The sequence below is a fragment of the Aphelocoma coerulescens genome, chromosome 2 (assembly GCF_041296385.1).
Source record: "Aphelocoma coerulescens isolate FSJ_1873_10779 chromosome 2, UR_Acoe_1.0, whole genome shotgun sequence".
Lineage (NCBI taxonomy): Eukaryota > Metazoa > Chordata > Aves > Passeriformes > Corvidae > Aphelocoma > Aphelocoma coerulescens.
Genome location: NC_091015.1, coordinates 112,866,324 through 112,885,838, shown reverse-complemented (window position 1 = coordinate 112,885,838; position 19,515 = coordinate 112,866,324). Strand labels below are relative to the sequence as shown.

Below are 19,515 nucleotides of genomic sequence, written 5' to 3'. Positions count from 1 at the left end.
TAATGCTAAAAGAGCCATTCTACTCAAAATAATAAAAAGTGCTTTTCACTGTCACCCTTGGTGCAGGGACTATTTGTACTTAAAAATATTTCATACAATGGCCCAGGTGTTTCTGCATCCCTAGAGTGAAGGATTAGAGTGAAGCCAGTGGTAACAACAGAGACACCTCCTGTGGAATATAGTAATTAGAAATAGGGATTTATCTGCTTTGCAATGATAAACCTTAGCTGAACACTGAAAACACAAAAGTGGCACACGATATAACAATAAAGTAAGTGTTTGTTGGTGGTGATTCTTTAAAAAAAATGCTGTAGGTTAAAAATAAGCATTTGAAGCAGTTATACACCATGAAAAAATCTCAACCCACTAAGTTTTGGAAAAGTGGTGATTTGGAGAAGCAGAGACTTCCTATTTCAAGTTAACTCCAAATCCTGCATGGTATTTGACTGTCTGGTTAGCAGCTAAGACAAAGGGCATCTGGCAGTGTCAGGAAGGCATGTGCTTTGCATTGCCCAGCCTGCACCTGGAAGCAGAGACCATTTGTTAAAGACTTGAACTGATTTTGCCACCTTTTGGGTAAGGCCCAGAAGAGCATTGGCTGCCTGACTGCTAGACCCACAGAGGAACCTCAGCCACTGGAATACAGAGCAGTGAGTTTAACAGCTCTTAGGCCCCAGGGGAATTCACATTGATCTCGGGGAGCCCTCCTGGCATGATACACTGTCTGCTCCTTCCATTTCTACATTGAAATCTCTATTCTAGCAAGGGGTACGGAACACAGCAGCTTATTTGTCCAATTTTTAAAATACAAATTATTTCAATGTGTTTTCTATTAATGGCATGGTGGCTTTGACAGTATATTCTCTAAGTTTTGTAACAGAGGAGTTCTTATTTCTGAAAAAAATCCCAACAGAGCTGAATATAAGAAAAATGCTTATAGCAGTAACAAGCCTCCCACTTCAACAACAGTCCTCTCTCCTCTTTTAGAGTACTGTTGCAGCATGAATTTATTTTCAGTGTACTAGAAACAGCAAAGAAAACAAACAAAAAAAGAGAAGAGCATGTCTAGTACATTTTCTCCTTTGTTATTATAAAAAGCTCATAATGAATTTCATATGAGAATCACTGTTCAGTTAGAAAAAGAGGGGAAGGCCACTAGATGGTGGTAAAAACCCAAACCTGTGCTACGAGATCTGTGGAAAAAGGAGTCCAGAGGGGCAAAGAAGGGGAGGAGGAGCCACAGTTTGAGTACTGAAGTCATTATTGCTTGGAGTCTATAAAAAGGCAGTTGCACAGTAAGTAATTTATACGTGGTCAGCTTTGACTCTATGGATTTGCTAATTCCTTTCCCTCTATTTTTTTTCATCTTTCCCCACCAAGGAGTTCCCAGCCCCAGATGTCAGGGGGGCTGAAACTTCAGCTCTCTGGAGGAAAGGTTGCAGATGATGAAGAGGAAGAGCAGCTGAAGGAGCAGCTCTGGTAAATAGGTATGGTTAATTCTTGATTGAAAATGAAAAGCTGCTTTTAAAAACTGAAAATTGTTTAGCATGATATACTTTGAATTTTATTTGCAACAAGTCACTGACAATCAGCTCTAAGTATTCCCTTTACTAAAAAATGCAATGACTTACAACTTTCCCTGAATATTGTCATTACCAGAAAACCATTGAATGAAATATTCTTGATTTGGAAGAGAAAACTTCTTTTATAATAGAATTCTACCCACACTGATTCTGTAACCTTAGTGTATCCTGAAATGCATGGATTTTCCTTGGTTAGGTGTTTAATACCATGCTTTTAAATGAGCATGTTAATATTGCACAGATAAGCTGTTTATAATGTAGTTCATGCCAGCTTAAATGTACAAAGGTCAGGAAAGCATTTAAATCTTTTACTGAAAATGTTCAGCTCTTTATTGTGTCAATAATCAAAACTTCTTTATTTTGTATTTGAGTGAGCGGTTTCTGCTGGACTTAATACTACATCCTCCTGCACTTCTGGGGTCTGAGAGCTGGGGCTGGGAAAACTGTATTTTGTTCATTTTTCAGCAGAATTTCCAGGACATTTTGGAGAAGCATTCCAGGGTACCAAATAGAATAAACAGAACTATGAATGAAGAGTGCAGGAATCTTATCATTAGTTTGTGATTTTAATTTCCCAGTAAGGATGGGTAGAAAATCTCTGAGCCAACCAAAGTTTAATTTAGAATCAGCACAGGAATGTGGTGTGGAAGAGGTGGGACATGTACAAGCCAAATTAAATAGAAATGAGTGGTATTTATGTTGTCAACTTCTGCATAATCTTCATGCTATATTTTTTTTGGCAGGATCTTCTGCATTTTGGAAAATGCATTCAACACACTCCTTGGCAAACCACATAGAAGAAACAGAACGTGTTAGATCCCAGAGATGAACACATCCTCTCAATTCTATGTTTCTGAACTAAACCTGAGTGCCTTCGGTAGCAACTTCACTGTGCCTACTGCAAAGAGCAAGTCATTGCCATGTGAGCAAGTGGTCATCGCAGCTGAGGTGTTCCTAACTCTGGGCATTGTAAGCCTCCTTGAAAACATCTTAGTTATATCTGCAATAGTTAAGAACAAGAACTTGCACTCACCCATGTATTTTTTTGTTTGCAGTTTAGCAGTGGCTGACATGCTGGTTAGTGTGTCTAATGCTTGGGAGACCATAACCATATACTTAATAAACAATAGACACATCGTTATGGAAGATGCCTTTGTCCGTCACATAGACAATGTCTTTGATTCCATGATCTGCATATCTGTGGTGGCTTCCATGTGCAGTTTGCTGGCTATAGCAGTAGACAGATACATCACTATCTTCTATGCCCTGCGTTATCACAACATCATGACAGTGAAAAGATCAGGGCTTATTATTGCATGCATCTGGACCTTTTGCACGGGCTGTGGCATTATCTTCATTCTTTACTATGAATCAACTTACGTGGTCATTTGCCTCATCACTGTGTTTTTCACCATGTTGTTCCTCATGGTCTCGCTGTACATCCATATGTTCCTCCTGGCTCGTACTCACGTGAAGAAAATCGCTGCTTTGCCTGGGTACAACTCTGTCCGTCAAAGAACCAGCATGAAAGGAGCCATCACTCTGACTATGCTTCTCGGCATCTTCATTGTTTGCTGGGCTCCATTCTTTCTTCACCTCATCCTGATGATCTCCTGCCCTCAAAACCTCTACTGTGTTTGTTTCATGTCTCACTTCAACATGTACCTCATTCTCATTATGTGCAACTCGGTGATCGACCCCTTGATCTATGCCTTTCGTAGCCAGGAAATGAGGAAGACCTTCAAAGAGATAATTTGTTGCTATAGCCTGAGAATGCTCTGTGGGTTATCAAACAAGTATTAAAATAACAAAACTAAACCAAGAAAGAGAATGGAAAGGCAACATCTTTCTGCATCCTGTAATTCTGGTGAAATGCCTATGGAACATTTTCTCCATTCAACTGCCATGATTCCTGCAGCAATCAGAAACAAGTTTTTAATATGTGATTTTACATTTCTTTCCCTCCACACACCTCTCTCATGCTGGTGGTTGGAGCTGCTCAGTGCACCTGTATTATGGGGATAAAGAATATTTTGAATCTCATTTACCCTATTGAAGATTGGATTTTATAGGAGGATTATACAGGGAAAACCTTAATTTTCTTTCTGCTAAATGCAATGAGTGAGATCTGCCATGTGAATGAACACATCAGCCTCTCAATGTGTGTTTCTGTTGATGTTATTTATCTCTCCAGATAATTTATATATATTTCTGCCTCTAGATAAAAACAAGCATGGCTTATTTTGATGCCCAGAATTAACAAGGGGTTTTTTTGCTATTTCCTTCTCAAGACATAAAATCAGAGAAGTAGCTCCAATTATCAAGCTTCACATACCTTGGTCAGCAGTTATGATCAACATACATGCACATATCAGCAGTTTTGTATTCCAGTCATAACTGTTACTGTCATACAATACGTATTATGTAAGAGGCCAATGTTACCATGAGATTTTCCAAGCTGGATACAGCACTTTGTCATATATGACTATATGTGTTCAAATCACTGTGAAGCAAGATGTACCACAGGTGGATTTTAAGGCTAAATATGAAGACTGAGCTGATTCTAGTTTGTCTGTGTTCTTTATTTGCCAGGGCTAGGGAAGCAAAGGGTACATGGCCTCTGGATATTCATGTAATGTTTTGTGGAGATGGAAAGACTGAGTGAGTGGCTGCCTTTGTATAGACATTAGAAAAGAATTTTGGCTGTGAAGAGCTTTTGTGTCTGTAGATTGCATCTTTCAAGCTGGGAGAGACAAAACAAGTTTGATAATCAAAAGGCATGGCAGTCAGTGGCAAAGAAAGGATTTCAAAACATCAGCCGCATGTCTCTGTATAACAGAGTCCTGACTTTTGCTCCCCAAACAAACAGTTTTCCTCTTTGTTGAGAGGATTCTAAGCTGAAACCCTCATGCCTTTTGTAGGAGTAGCTTGCATCTAGTCATGCTTTCATAAAGCTGTGGTTCTGCAAACAGCTGTGTAAAGTGCAAAATACTGGGCTTACAAAAGAGGGAGGAAGTGCAACTGTGGTATTTCTTGATGACCATGGATGGTGCCTGTCTTGCACTGTGATGTAAGTTATGAAAAGATTTCAAGTGGTGGTAAACTACGGACAAGATATCTGAAAATATCTTGAAAAAATGAACTCTTCCTTCTGAAATCTGGAAGAATAATGTTTGTTATACTTGGTTTATATGTGTTGTAAAAGTCTTGTTTATCAGCAGAAGGTTTATGATTTATTCCATGAGCGTTAGGTTATACTTTCAAGGTGAAAGTCCTGAATGGGTTTTAGGGAATTTTTTTGCCATAAGGGTGGTCAAACGTGTATGGGTGCTCAGTGGTTGTGCAAACTCCATCCTTAGAGATATTTAGAACTTGACTGGACACAGCCCTGAATAATCTGTGCTAAATTGAAAGCTGACTCTAACTTTGAAGCTGGCCCTACTTTGAAGCACTAGGAGTAAATTACCTCCACAGATGCCTTCCAACTCAAGTTATTCAGTAATTCTATGACACAGTTTGCATATTATGCTAAAATTATATTTTTTCCCCTCCTAATTTTAGCTCTTGAGTAAGAAAAATTGCAAAGTATTCTCCTCCACACACTTAGAGCCTACTTTGTGTCTCCATTTGCTTAGGAGGTTTCTGACAGGAGAAATAAGGTGCACCTTTAGCACCAGAGTTATAAATTTTGTCTGCTTAAAATTTATTATTCCTCCAGCTCAGACATATCTCCCTCTGACATGAATGGGAATGTTATTCTTAGTGGAGATACCTTATTATGCTGACTGATATAATGGTTATATCAGTGCACTAGGTGCTGGAGTCTTCCTTCAGCTATATCTGAAAATGGGATTTCAGAGAATGTTTGTGGTCAGTAGTGAGAATCTTGCCTTGTTTCAGTCCATCTCTTAATCCTATTCATAAATATCCCCTAAATGTTGGCTCTTGCAACTATGAATGGAAATGACAAAAAGAGACAGTTCCACTGCACAGTGAAAGGCACCAGCTGATGTAAATAAATCATTAAATCTTCACTGGGTATTGCAAATAAGACAGTTTTGTACATAGCTGTAAATCGGCTAAGGGGAAACCAAAACTGTAATAGCTTTTGGTATTTTCTTGAATTGTATATTATTCTTTTTTTTTTTTTTTTTTTTTTTTTTTTTTTTTGCTTTGTTTGAAGTTTGTTTGATGTATAAACACAGACATATGAAGAAACTATTAAACTGGATTGCTGGAAACCCCCACATTTCTGGTTATTCATTGTAACATTTCTGATACGTCATAGATTATTCACAGAGGGAATATTGCATTACAGACTTTCATGTCTCATTTAAACAGATGCCTTCTTAAGAATTCTGAGAGTTACAGACTAACACCGTGTACTTACATTCATACCTATGTTCCCCTGGGTGTCAGCAGCACATCTTCATGATAAGCTTTACAGGTGGGGAGCTGAAACAACCTGAAAGTGAAATGAAAGTATTTTCAAAACAGGCTGTTTACACTCTAGGAATGAATATAAAATACATATCTCTGGGAGACCATGACAAGCTTTAATATGTTTCTTTCTCTGGTTTAGCTGCAGAATAAAAGGAATATTTAGCATACTATCACTTCTGACAGAGCCTGGAAAACACAAAGTGTTGTGATAGACTGGGACAAGCCAGCATTGCGTAAGGAGGTAATTTGCTGTCAGAGGAGAGTCATGAAAAAATTAGTTGTTAGACTGTTGTTGCATCATGTTCCTGCAGTTAATGACACTACTCTTGCTTATCCAGCCAGTCATTTACAGTTTAGCTTTAGTCACTGGAAAAAAACCCTCAAATCACACTATTTCTGCCCCAGAGCTCCAAAACTAATTTCTATTGTCCGCTGTTGCTTTGATGACAGAACACTTCACTGCTTCTAACTCATGTGTCGCAATTTAAAAGTTCTTAAAAAGCAATTATTCTGATCTCACTCCTGTTGCAGGTGAGATCAACTTTTACAAAGTCATCTGCATTTTAAGCAGATTAATATCAGGGAGAATATTAAAAGAAAAAATCTGAATCTTTTCTCCATGCCGAGGCCACAATAAGATTCTAGGAAGTACTAGTTTCCCAAGAGCCATAGCATCTCCTCTAACACAAAACATTTATAACTGGATAGAGCAAAGAAGTTGCTTATGATCCTGGGCTTCATGATCCTGCTTCCCAAATGGGCACAAATCTGTCACAGAAAACTCTAACTGTTCCATAACAATGTCTCTGAGTCTGGGCTAGGAGGGATGATTGCTTTCAGATCTGCAACCTACCAGTCTTCACTCTGTGCAACCAGTGTCCAGCAGTCTACTTATGTAGTGTGGAACCCTTTTGAGAGGGGGTTGCACATTCATTCCCACAGCTTAGGCTTTTCCCCTCAGAAAACCTTCTCAGAATGTCTCTCTGGAGACTTGTGTTTTTTGTGACTCCTGTGCAAGTAAGTGCAGAAACCACAGCAATTTCCTGCACACACAAACTTTAAGAAGGCAGAAAAGGTTTAAATTTTTTGGGAAAACAACTCCCTCACATAGCCTGCTCTCTGAAAACTCCAAGGACTTTTCTACTCCAAAGTCTTGTTGGGGATTGTCCTGCCTGTCTTGCAGTAAATCCTTCTGTTGCTCATCAGCTTCTCGCACAGAAGACCAACTCATGGTGACCACTGCTGCGTTCAGGAATTGCAAAGGATGGTCCTAGCCTTCAGCTGTGTTGGTTGGCTTCATGTACTGTGCCCTTCCTGTTAGGCAGGGTGGGTGAAGAAGATACGGGAACATGGATGGGGAAATGGGGATCCTCACATGAGGAACAGAAAGTCATACAGGCTGTGGTGGAGCTGCCTGCATAAGACTCTCTGCTAGTTTATCTCCAGGTGAGATGTTCTCCCTCCTTTTCTAATCTTATCCTGTGTTACAACCTGAGCTGTGTGTAGCTTGGATCCACCCATTCTTCATACAGAACAGAAGAGTTTGAGGTGTATGTGTGTGTGTCTATACTTACATACAGGTCTACATGAGCTCTTACTCCCAAATATAAAGTACAGTCACGGATGATATCAACAGACGAAATGTACGTGAGGATGTATAGTTCCTTTTCCTCTAACCTTTCTGCTCTTTGTCATTCAGTTATTTGTTACACTGCTTCCCAATCTGCAGCGTGTTTCTCATGTGTTTCCTCTACCTGTGAACAAACTAGCAACAGTCAAAACCTGAAGTAGAAGGAAAAAAACTCAAGTATTTTTTGCATCTTGAGGTGTTGAGAATTATAGCAGATCAGTGTTACAGAACAAAGAGTTCCCCTAGCACCTGTTAAACTAAAGATCTAGTAAATCTGTTAAATTCTTATGGTCCCTAAACATTATTCCCACAACAGTTTCCTCTTGAGCAGCTTTCCTTAAAAAGTCCTTAGAAGGCATGACGCTGTGCTGAGCACCGAGACGGAAGGGTTTTCATCAAAATAAAGGGCAGCTCTTTAGGGACACTATGTAAATTCTGGACTTGTGTCTAGTAATCCTCTGGAATACCAGCAGAGCTTCCAGCAAGCTCTGGTTTAGGGACTTCTTGGGTAGGAGGTTATATTTACAGATTTGTGACTGATAGCTCTAAATGAACGTGGCTTACATAAATTTATCTAATCACTTTTGGATCCCTTTATTTTAATCTGCAACATCTTGTTTCACAAGTTAGATGTGTTGAGTGGAAAAATGATTTTTCTTCTAAAACATCTACTTTTAAGTTTACTTCAATGCTCTATAGTCCTTACATTGTAAAGAAAAGAAATAATTAGTCCCCATGTTGTAAAGAAAAAAAATAACTAGTCCCCATTCATTTTCCCTGCGCCATTCATTATCCTACTCCCTTATATTCTTCTATGAATCTTATTTTTTCCAGCTAAGAATCCTACTGGTATCTTCATACCTTGTTGTCACTATGTTGTTTTCCTAGACCAATTATATTGTTTTTGGCTCAGAGGGGAACAGATAAGCAAATAATAATCCAGATCTAGATGAAAACTACATTTCCACAGTGCCAGATGCTGCTGACTCTTTTGTTGTCTATGCAGTAAGTAAAAAAATACTTTCATTTAGTATAACACGCTCCATAATTTGGAAAATGTCAAGATCTCTAAAATGCTCATAGGAACAAATGTTCCCTGTTCTCTAAATAAGCTTTCATTTTTGATGGTAAGGACATGCAAAACTTATGCCAAAAAATACATTGCTCAGGAGTGTTTCTGTCTTTCCAGGACCAAGTATATGCCTTGGCTGTGCCCTATTTCTGTAGCAGAACTTACCTGCTGGACAGAGCTTTCATTTCCCTGCCTCTGATGGGATGGGAGCCTTGCCACAGAGGCTGGAAGGGCCTTGTGTCCTAGCCATGCTCTGCATGGCTGAGGATCAGGGGTCCCAAGTTCAGACACAAATTTCTCCTGGAAGTTCATCATTTCCTTGATAAGTGTGGTAAGAATGCAACTTGCACAGCTACCTCCAGATGGTGATTCACCACTCCCCTCCTTTCAATTAGGCTGGTTTTACACCTGATTAAAGCATGATGAGAAATGGAATGATCAGCTTTGTAGGTTGGCTCCAGATGATTTAAAAAGGCATCAAATGAAATTTTGATTCTCAGGTGCATAAATGCCCTAATTAACAGTAACAAAATGAAAACCCACAAAGAATATGGGATTAATTTTTCTCTCTAGTTTGCCAGTTTTTAACAGGACACAATTGCTTTTGGCAGGCAATAAATAAAGCTGCCCATGAATTAGTTTTTTCACTGTTATTTTTCACAGAAATTTTTTGCCTACTTCACCTACCCTGAAAATATAACCCTAGGAGTAACTATCACCTTTGTATTATACATTTTCTTTGCTCTGAGCTGCTTTCTGAAAAGCTTTGAAAAGCTTGAGTCAGAATCCAAGTCCCTGAAATTCTATATCCCCACAGTACATAGTGCTGGGATAGCCTTACATAGACCTTACTATTATTACTGTTCCAGAGGTTCCTTGTGCTTTTTAAAGTCAGGGGAATCTGTCCAGGATATTCTTCCATTCAAAGATTAGTAGGAAAGATTCCTACACTTTAAGCTTGTTTTAAATATATAGCAACATCATGATTAGTAGTGCCAACATCGACCTAAGCCCAGAGATACTTCACTGAAACTAAAAGTAGGTCTTTCCCAAAAGTATTTCCCAGAGAACATAAAGAGCCCTGGCTATAAAAAGGAGATTCCTGCTCTCTGCTCACAGAGTGGCAGGTAAGTGGTGAGCTTGGGCAAGTAAGCATTTCAAGTCTGTGTTAAGTTCACACCTGACTCTTACAAAACGTGAAGATAAATCTCACCTACTGTGAGGACTAGGCTGCGTTAAAAAATGTCCTGGTACACACACTTGTGCCAAATTCAGTTTTAGAGGAGTAGAGTCAGCGAGCTGCTGGAAACTTGGCTGAAATTCTGTGTGCAAGACCCTCACCAAGTGTGACTGAATCCCATTCCACTGAAGTGTCATATAAGACATCTTCTCCCCACAAAGCCAGGTAGGGGGAATTCAGGATATGGTACCTCTCAAGATCATTCTCCTTTGGAAAGGAAAACAACAAAATTTTAAGTGTTAGTGGACAATCAGCATGTCAAGAAAGTAATTTATTTCTTGTGTTACTCAGACCAAGAACCCATCTTGGTGGGCCCCTGAGATCCAGTGCTGTGGTTGGGGGTCTCTGCAAAGTCATATGGAACCTGCTTAAGTCACTTGGAAAAGGTAAGTTAAACCTTTGACTTCCTTTGGTCTAAAGTGATCTGCTTGGTACTCAGAGTTTGAAAAGCAGGTGCTTTAACAGTCCTCCTTTCAAATGGCAGAGGAAAGAGATGAATTCCCTGAATTTCAAGTGCAGTTCCAATGACAGTTCATGTCCCTGCATAAAGTACATAAAAAATGAAGAGTTAGGAGGTAAATCCTTGAATGAAATCCAGGTTTTCATCTCACTGTGAAACTGCTAAATATTTAGGTTTTCACATTGCAAAGGGACATTGGTGTGGCCACCTCTGAATCTAGAGGTGGATTTTTGAAGGAAAACCATGCAAAGAAAAAATTGTATTCTTGTGTAGCCTGCTGGTTTAGTTACACTCTGGAAAGTCTAACAGTCCCATTGGTGAAAAAAGAGGAGAAACATTTTTTACTAATTTTGATTGAAGTAATTTTTAAGATGGTATCTGTGGTCTGTGGGTCCTTGGTTTTCCTCCTGTCCAAAGCAGAGGTGCTAGGCTTCCAGGAAACTGGAAGGCGCAAGGATTTTAGATAGAAGGGACAAGTGAATTTACACTCCCAGCTCCTCATGCAGCTCCTTGGTTGTGCCTGGTGTTCCAGTCATGTGCAATAAATAACTGAATTTAGCCGTGGCATTTTAAGTATTACACTGGACTCTTACTTAGAGTGGGGAATACTGAAAATATGTCCAGCTTAATTGGAAGGGAATGGAAAAGAGGACAGCCACCCTAAAGCTACCTCATGGGAGACAGCCCTGGCATACAGACAAGCAGGAGATCAAAGGCCTGTTGCACAATGTAATGAGTAAATAGATGACAAACACAAGATTAGCTCTGGTGGACTTTTAGAGGGGAAGGAAGGCAATATGAGGAACACTGTGTGCATTTCAGCTGACCTTTTGTTGAAAATGTCAGTTAGAAGATTGTTCTGAATTTTTAAAGAGGGTAATAAATAACTGAGCTGAATAATGAAAGGTTTAATTCCCAGGGAAGAACCAAAGAGAAGATGCAAGGAGGCTGGGCACCCAGCATTACACATACTTTAAAACTTTGCTGAATTAACAGTGACCAGTGAAATGCCAGTGTTTTTGGTGCTGGGTAAAAACAAAAACATCAAATGACATGACTAGGGCTAACAATAATGAAGGACATCTGCAGTGAACTAACAGAGTTGATAAAGAAGAGGCCCTGTGGAGGCTGCTACCAGACCTTGTCCTAAGACCACTGCCTGCAGCAAGTGCCCCTCATCTACACTCCAGCCCTGGATGGGGATGTTCATGGGGCCCTGGCAGTCATGCACTTTGGAAGAGATATACTAAGCCTTCTCCATAAATAAATAGGAAGTTATTTAACCATCTTCAAATTGATTTTTGTTGTGTTTTGTTCTGTGGTTTATTTTTCACTTGTATTTTTGATCTTTCAGCTTGACTGGGTAAAATAACTTCTGACCAGAGCTAATTAGGCAGATATTTAGAATACTGTAGCATCTCCCTTCTGAGAGTCTCGAAGTATTTTGCAAACACTAATGAATGAAATCTCAAACAGCAGTGATTATAACTGCTGCTTCAGAGTTTCTCACATTGCAAGGATATTTCGGGTCTGCTGCAAAGATATCATTCACAGGCAACCAGCCATAGCTGAGAAACTAGAAGAAGAAAAAAAAGAAGTGTTACTTAACCACAAATGTATGAAATCAGTATTTTAGAGTGCAGAAGCATAGTGTTGTTCTGAGGGCACAGGTAGGGAGATAAAGAACTGTCTGAGAGCACTTTGCACACAAGTAATCCCTCTTACTAATGCATCCTCAGTCCTCTGAAATGCTTGTACTGAGTAGGACTGTCCTTTGAAAACAAACCAAACAACCCATTTTCTTTATTAATTACCTTAAACAGTCACAGCTGATAGGGTTTCAAGGCTCAAGAGTGTCTTATTCATTGCTACTGTTAGCAACTGTCTCAGCTGTTAGGTAAGGTCAGGTTTTAGCAGACTGGCATTCCTCTTCTAATAAGCCAGGCCACAGGGGAAGCACACCTTGAAAGTTGCACTTGTGGGGTTTCTGCATTTTCCTATGGAGGTTTTAATTTAACTGTACCTTTGACTTGGTATCTACTTTCATTTAAAATACATTTCAGACAGGGGAACTTTGTAAGGCAGACACAGGATAGTACACAGATAGCAAAGTACCTCTAGCCCGAAGTGACCAATGTAGTTCAACTTGACAAACTACTGATTCTTAAACTTAATAATTCCTGCCACATACTGTAGTTGGAATGTTTACATCTGCCTTCTTTCAGTTTTGGCTGGTACTGTGGGGCTGAATAGTTCCAGAAGGAGGCATGCTCAGACTGTATTTCAAGGACTTAAAAAGGATGACGGTAGTCTTGAAACATTATTTGTAGTGCAAATGCCTTGGCAAAACCACAAATAAGGCAAAGACACAAACTTGTGTCAAACTCTCCCTGCTGTTTCCTGGGAGAATTTGAAAATTCTCTGTAAAAGACAAGTTAGAATACGAAATGCTGTTTCTTACCTTTGAAATGGAAAAACACATGGAAAAAAGACAGATTTATTAAAGACATCTAGAGTTTTAAGCTAATATTTTGCTACAATTTGAGGTATTTACAAAATCAATGAAAGTGACTTTTATTCGACAGAGATTATTTTTCTTGTATAGGGTAGGACTCATGTTACATTCTTTTCTACTTCTTTACTAAGGCACATTTGACTCGCAATTTGTTGGGGGCATTAGGGCTATTGCTGTTTAGCTTTCCATGACCCTCTGCCAGTGCTCCTCTGCTTGTGCTGCAGATGAAGCAGCTGTAATTCACAGATACAGAGAATTTTCCGAGTTGGAAGGGAACCACAAGGATCATCGAGTTCAACTCTTAAGTAAATGGGGATTGAACCCACAACCTTTGTGTTATTAGCACCATGCTCTAAACAACTCAACTAATCTCAGGGTAATCTATTTTTTTTCTTACTCTTTCACAAATCTACTGATCCAGACTAGAAGTATATTATGGGTTAACTGAGAACCTCTTCCTTAAGTAACCATGGACTTGGACAGCAGCTTGTGATAAGCACTGCTCGTGCCTCCTGCAGCAACACATTCCCCTGCACTGCAGAAACAGACCAGTTTTGAAATGGATTCATCCTATGGGTAAAAGAAAATCAGTGGTGAATCAAAACAAGCAAAGTTTTTTGAAATACCTGTTTTTCTAAAGCTGCTATCTTTGATGACTCACCTTATATGTAGCCACTTGATCTAAAATCCCCTTAGTCTATCTGCAGTCAGATGGTTTGAGGGCACCTTTTTCAGTTTACACGTCTTCCTTGAAAACATCTGTAGTCGACTGGCACCCACTGCTTATGGCAGCATTCTTGATTTAGTCTCCAATTCAAGCAAATTCATAAGAACAGGCTGCTCTTCACAACTGCAGACTGTCTTTCCAAAATCTGCAGGACTGCATCTTTGATGACTCAGGGGCAGGGGAACCATGCTAGGGATCCTGCTACTACACCCATTATCCCAGCAGAACAAAGGAAAATATGGCACATGGGCTGATTTGAGGGTCCCAGGTAAGTTAGCCAAGTAAAATTTGGTGTTGTCTTTGGGCGTAACAGCTGGCTGCTGACAGTGGCAGCAGTGTTATGCTTCCCACAGTCCTGGCACCAGCTTGCCTAGAGCTTCTTTAAAGATGTCTGCATTGTGGCCCAATGCTAGAGGTAGATGAATCCTGAGTAAATTGCTTAGCTGGATCATTGTCTTCATGTTCTGTACTTGACAAATACAAGTGTCTAAAGATACGAGATGACTCATCACGTAATTTGTTCTTGCAAAGTGTCATTAATCTCTGTCACTTCTCCATACAGTGTGCACACTTCATTTTGGAGCTAGAACAAAGCAAGAAAACACAAGTAAAAGGACTGTGTATGCACTACCAATAGTAATTTTTTTCCACAGACATGTGGAAATGTGACTTTTTATGGATGATGCCACTACTGTATTAAAATAATAAATTGAGAGGCTGTGAAAATAGTAATGGGAAGAACTGTTAATAGGGAGGAATTACTACACCAATCACCTTGGTGCAGATATCACAGGATAAGATTTTTATGGTCTTTATTATAAAGTCAGGCTGGTGGATTGTTTTAATCCATTCTGGTCTTAAAATTTTGAAATAATTTAATGAAAAGTTAGCAGATATTCATGTCTCTTTCCCAAGACAGAAGGTGAACAGTGATAACTCTGTTCCTCCTACAGGGTGAATAAACACGGTCCAAAGGACATCTTCCTACATTTATAAGTGTGAAGGTTCATGATAGAAGCTTTCATGAGTTCAGGTTAAGACCAGAGCATAAGAAATGGGTGAAATTTAACACAAAGACTATGTCAGAAATCACAGTACAAACGACCAGCCTGAACTGTGAAGCAGCTTTATACAAAATTCTGCTTGAACTAAGAAACACTGATGGAATAAATTAATTGATTAAAAACCCCCCAAAACCAGAAAGAATTAAATTAATTTTAGCATATATTATTCCATGAACTTATCCAGATCTAGCAGTGACATGACCCTCTTAATCAGTCATTTAAAATCCTGGTATTGTTTAACCTTATTTGAATCAACCATGATTAACCTTATTTAGTGTTGCATTGATTGTGGTTACTGCATCTCTAATCATCCAGAGCTTTGGTTATTTGTGTATTTTGTTTCCAAAATATTTAATGTAGGTAGCAAGGAATTACAAAAGTTGAAGGAGGTAAAATGCAAGGCAATATTAAAAGTCACCTTAAATTCATATCTGCCAATGTTCAGGTTTAAATTCCCACAAGTGAAGGGATAAGCTGTCATTTCAAACAACTGTTCAACCACCATGATGAAAACCAGTGTAAATAAAATTGTAAAAAATAAATGAAAGAATAATTCCTGATTGAGGTGGAAGAATTCCCTTGGGATAAATTTAGATATAAGCATTTGACTATGGGTTCTAGAGCAGTTCTGAAGTTTGCAAGTGTATGTTTAACATTTAACTTGGTTTGAGCAGAAATTCCTGTTTAATACTAACATCTCCAACATCTGGATATAATTTTAATAGCCCCATAATCTAGTGGCTTAAGAATTATTCTCAAACAGATGCCTTTATTTGCTAGTGCCTGCACAATGCAAGTTTCTGTTTATTTAGATCTTCTTTTTCAGTGGATCCACTTAAAATTTGTTTGAGGTCCACATAAAACGTGTTTGGGATCTCCCAACGCAGACTGTTTTGCCAGATTCTCTCGCTGCAGAGCAGGCATTGCAGGCCATAAGGATTCACCAATGCCTTGACTTTTTGTGGCCTTGGCATAGGGAGGAGCAATGAGGGGTGGTGAGAAGTTGATTGGAAAATGTATAAAGGAATCCTTACACAGCAAGCAGGGTATTTAGTTGGAAGACACATGTTTCAGATGTTCTCTGGTGGTACATTTTTGTTCTACACAAGATGAAAGACAGGGAGAACTTTAAAGGGTCTGATTAATGGACAGTTATATGAATGGTATTACGCTAATCTTAATTTTTCATACAGCATTACATAATCTAGGATTACCCATAATTAAGTGACAAAATAAAAGGGAATCATTACTGCGACTCTGGAGATATTCTTCCCTTGAATGATTGTTTCTTTTAAATTCTTACTATAGTCTTTAATTATTCTGATTAAATGTTTTTGATCTTAATGGATTTAAAAGAAAATGAATGAAAAAATCCCTTATGCCTCAGCTTTTTTTTCCTCAAACTAGAAGTGAGTGAAAATGCACCAAACATGGGGTAGGATTTTTCCAAAGACAGTCTCAGCAGTAGAGTGCCATTAGACATAATACCTCAAAATATCCATTCTTAGTCTAACAACAGATTTCCTGGAGTACAATGGGCTTTTTAAATGAATAGAGAAGTGAAGAGACAGACTATTTGAATCATGCTGAGGGATGCTTTACATTGCACATTATTCTACTTATTTCAGCTTCAACAACTTGTGAGCCAGTCGTATATGAGGCAGGATTTTTCTCCTTTGTGACTTAGACTGAAAGTTGCAGCTGGGCAATAGGGGGAATAAAAGCACCTGCACAACTGCAAGAAGACAAAGGCAAGAAGAAGAGCAAATTTTAACTCATTGTTCCAGTCATCCTCTAGTCATTTGTTTCCCTCATGTAGGGTAGAAGGGAAATGGGAAGTGTTGCCCCTCTTTCTTTTTCACCATGGGAAGTAATTTTGCCCACTTAGAAGCAAGAAACAGCTTGAGAACATTGAGATGAAGACTTTATGCCATTGCTCCTCTTTATCCATTCAGTACCAAGTGTCAATCGGCCTGGAAACTGGACTTGCACTAAATTAGGATTTTTTTTCACCTCTGGTAATTACGATGATCTTATTTTTGTAACCTAGGTTTGGTTTTGAAACCCTTAGAGCCAGTTGCAACTGTTTCAAAAACAGTGTAGGCAGAATAGATTTGATAAAAAGGGCAAAATTTCCAACAAATAGCTGCTGCTATATCCTGATTTACTCTGAAGAGTTTTCCTCCCAGATTGCAGCTTTTGTCTGCAGCTTGGATCATGGTCCTCATTGGAGCAGGATCATAGAATTACAGAAAGGTAGAGATTGGAAGAGATCTTCAAGAACACTTAGTTCCCTCCATGGAACTCACCCTCCATGGGCAGGGACACCATCCACCAGACTAGGTTGCTGAAAGCCTTATATATAACCTGGCCTTGAACACTGCCAGGGATGGGACATCCACAACTTATCTGGACAACCTGTTCCAGTGCCTCCCTGCCCTCACAGTAAAGAATTTCTTCCTAATAGCTAATCTGAACCCACACACTTTCAGTTTGAAACCATTCCCCCTTGTCCTGTCACTTTATGCCCTTGCAAAAAGTCCCTCTCCGTATTTTTCGATAAACACTTTTATACCTAAAAAGGTCTATTTATCTCAGAAAAGTCACAGAAACATCTGAACCATAGCTGCCAAAAGAGAAAGCCACTATGGATATCTTCTTTTTACAGACTTGAACTCTGGATTTTCCATAAACAACTGGATTTTCAATAACCAGTTGAATTGACAATAAAATGTCAGAGACAGAAGCTCGCATATTCCCTGTTGAGTCATTTGCAGGAATTCATGCCTTCTGAGCAAGGGATCAGTATGATTATGCAGAAGTGTCTTATTGTTTAAGATACCCCTTTGTTCACATGTCTCACAACTTTGACATAATACCTTATTTATGCACTTTACTTACTTATACATTCTACCTACTTGTACATTTCACTTGCTTATCTTATACTACTTATACATATCACTCTACTTATGCATTTTCTTACTTACACGTTTTACAACTTCTACATAACACAGTACTTATACACTTTGCTTGCTTATACCTAATACACAACGTACATATTCCACCTACTTTTACATATTACTCTACTTATACATTTTACAACTTCTACATAATACAGTACATATACATTTTGCAACTGCTGTGCATGAGATCTCACATTGCTTGATTGGGTTCTCTATCTTGTCCATGAGCTTCACACACACTTTTCTGATAATATTATTATAATCCAGTGCAGCACAGTCCTTTTTATCTACTCCTTGCTGCCTTGGTATTTAGTTTTTCAGCTTCTTCTTCCTCAATACTTTTCCAGTTTAGCACAGTTTACCTTTCAGTCCTTAATGAATTCCTGAGGGTTCTAACAGGTGGAGCTCCTGATCCAGGCAAGCAGTGTCGAGATAACGACAGCAACAAAAACCATCCAGTGATCAGCAGCCAAGTTAGTCCAGGAACTCAAGACAGCAAAAGACACCAAACAAATATAAGCCTATCCCACCTATCCCCCTCAAACCTCCAGACTGGAGCTTAAAAACCCTCTTGGGGCTGATGTGCTGCAGCTGAAGGTGGAAAGGCCAGGTGAAGCCAACTGAGGGTAATTCCAGCCTGGTCCCACTCTGAGGGCCCTGGTAAAAATAACTAAAAATGGTTTGGCTGGGGCACACTATCAAGGTTCAAATACTTTATAACAGTTATTTTCCTCTGTAATTATCAGGAACAAATAATTTCCATCTAGTGACTATGTTATACCTTGGAAGTTATATATATGAACCTTCTGAAGATACAGGAGGTTCTCTGTGTGTAAGACACCTCCTCTGCAGGAGCACAAATGGTGCAAGTTCTGTTTCTCTGAAAATGCATTTAAAAGGATGTTACCACTGAAGGAGTATAGTCTTGTGTTATCTTTTTTTCTCAGAAAAATCAATAATGACAAACCAGTTAAGATTTAATTTTTAAAAAACTGAGGCTTTTTGGCTCTAAAGGACTGGATTTAAAATATTTGTATTCATTCAGGTTTATCATTTTGCTATCTCCTTTTAATTTAGTTTAAATATGGCATCACTTGACATTTCACTGCTTTGTTGGTACAAAGCAGGCAGCTAGGAGACTTTTCTGGAGAGGTGGATTATGCAGTAAAGATAAATATTTAAAGACTGGAAACAGTCTTTAAATAAAAAGAAACCTATCTGTTTCTTTTGAATAATTCTTCTTTGGTGAGCAGCTAATACCTGTTAAATAACTCTCAAGAGGATGCAATATGAGTAATTTCCTACAAATGGCAACTTTGAAAAGGAATATGGCGGCAGTGGAATTTGCTAAGGCTTTAGACAGCTGTAGGAATATCTGCTAGGTGAGATTTGTGCTGTGGACTTGTGCCAATGCATCTTAACCCAAATTTGCAAAAATCCACTTTGTTCCAGGGTTGGTCATGTAGATGGCCTGAACTGTATTAACGTCAATTCTCATAACGGCCATGGGAAAAAGCTTGTACCATTTATTCGTGTTCTGTATGAGCATTTGCTGTCTTGCCCCAGAAACGACAGCTTTTTCCATTTGACAAGTGAGGAAGTACAGGTCCTTGACTGTTCCCAATGTCCCAGCTGCATGCAAGATACAGTACTGTGAGTAAAACCAGGAATATACATCCTGCTTCTCCACTTAAGGTTTCGTGCAAGTTCACTTCAGCCAAGTGTTGTCTCTGTAAAGCAGAAGTGAACAAGCATATTCCATAGAAACAATAAAACATTTTTGTTCTCTCCTGTCTATTGCATTCATGAGAAAGCATC

The 19,515-nt window shown here is 39.0% G+C and overlaps 1 protein-coding gene and 1 long non-coding RNA gene across 7 annotated transcripts; one reads left to right on the top strand and one right to left on the bottom strand.

Moving 5' to 3' along the window:
• The first annotated feature begins 224 nt into the window (after window positions 1-224).
• On the top strand, window positions 225-5,830 carry MC5R (melanocortin 5 receptor). 2 transcript variants are annotated; one of them, XM_069004370.1, is made up of 2 exons: window positions 225-1,487; window positions 2,327-5,830. In XM_069004370.1, the coding sequence occupies exon 2, from the start codon at window positions 2,409-2,411 to the stop codon at window positions 3,384-3,386; it is 978 nt and encodes a 325-aa protein (XP_068860471.1). In that variant the 5' UTR covers window positions 225-1,487; window positions 2,327-2,408; the 3' UTR covers window positions 3,387-5,830. The 2 variants fall into 2 exon arrangements, with proteins under 2 accessions (XP_068860471.1, XP_068860472.1); XM_069004371.1 differs by lacking the exon at window positions 225-1,487 and having other exon boundaries at window positions 2,463-2,552; window positions 2,639-5,830.
• Window positions 3,232-18,218, bottom strand: LOC138104961 (uncharacterized). 5 transcript variants are annotated; one of them, XR_011148339.1, is made up of 6 exons: window positions 18,060-18,218; window positions 13,605-14,253; window positions 11,939-12,004; window positions 9,942-10,175; window positions 8,894-9,136; window positions 6,763-7,780 (listed from the first exon to the last, which is right to left on the bottom strand). It is a non-coding gene; the product is annotated as an uncharacterized lncRNA (long non-coding RNA). The 5 variants fall into 5 exon arrangements; XR_011148337.1 differs by lacking the exons at window positions 6,763-7,780; window positions 8,894-9,136; window positions 9,942-10,175; window positions 11,939-12,004 and adding exons at window positions 3,232-3,322; window positions 5,974-6,048; XR_011148338.1 differs by lacking the exons at window positions 6,763-7,780; window positions 8,894-9,136 and having other exon boundaries at window positions 9,145-10,175.
• Window positions 18,219-19,515: the final 1,297 nt, after the last annotated feature.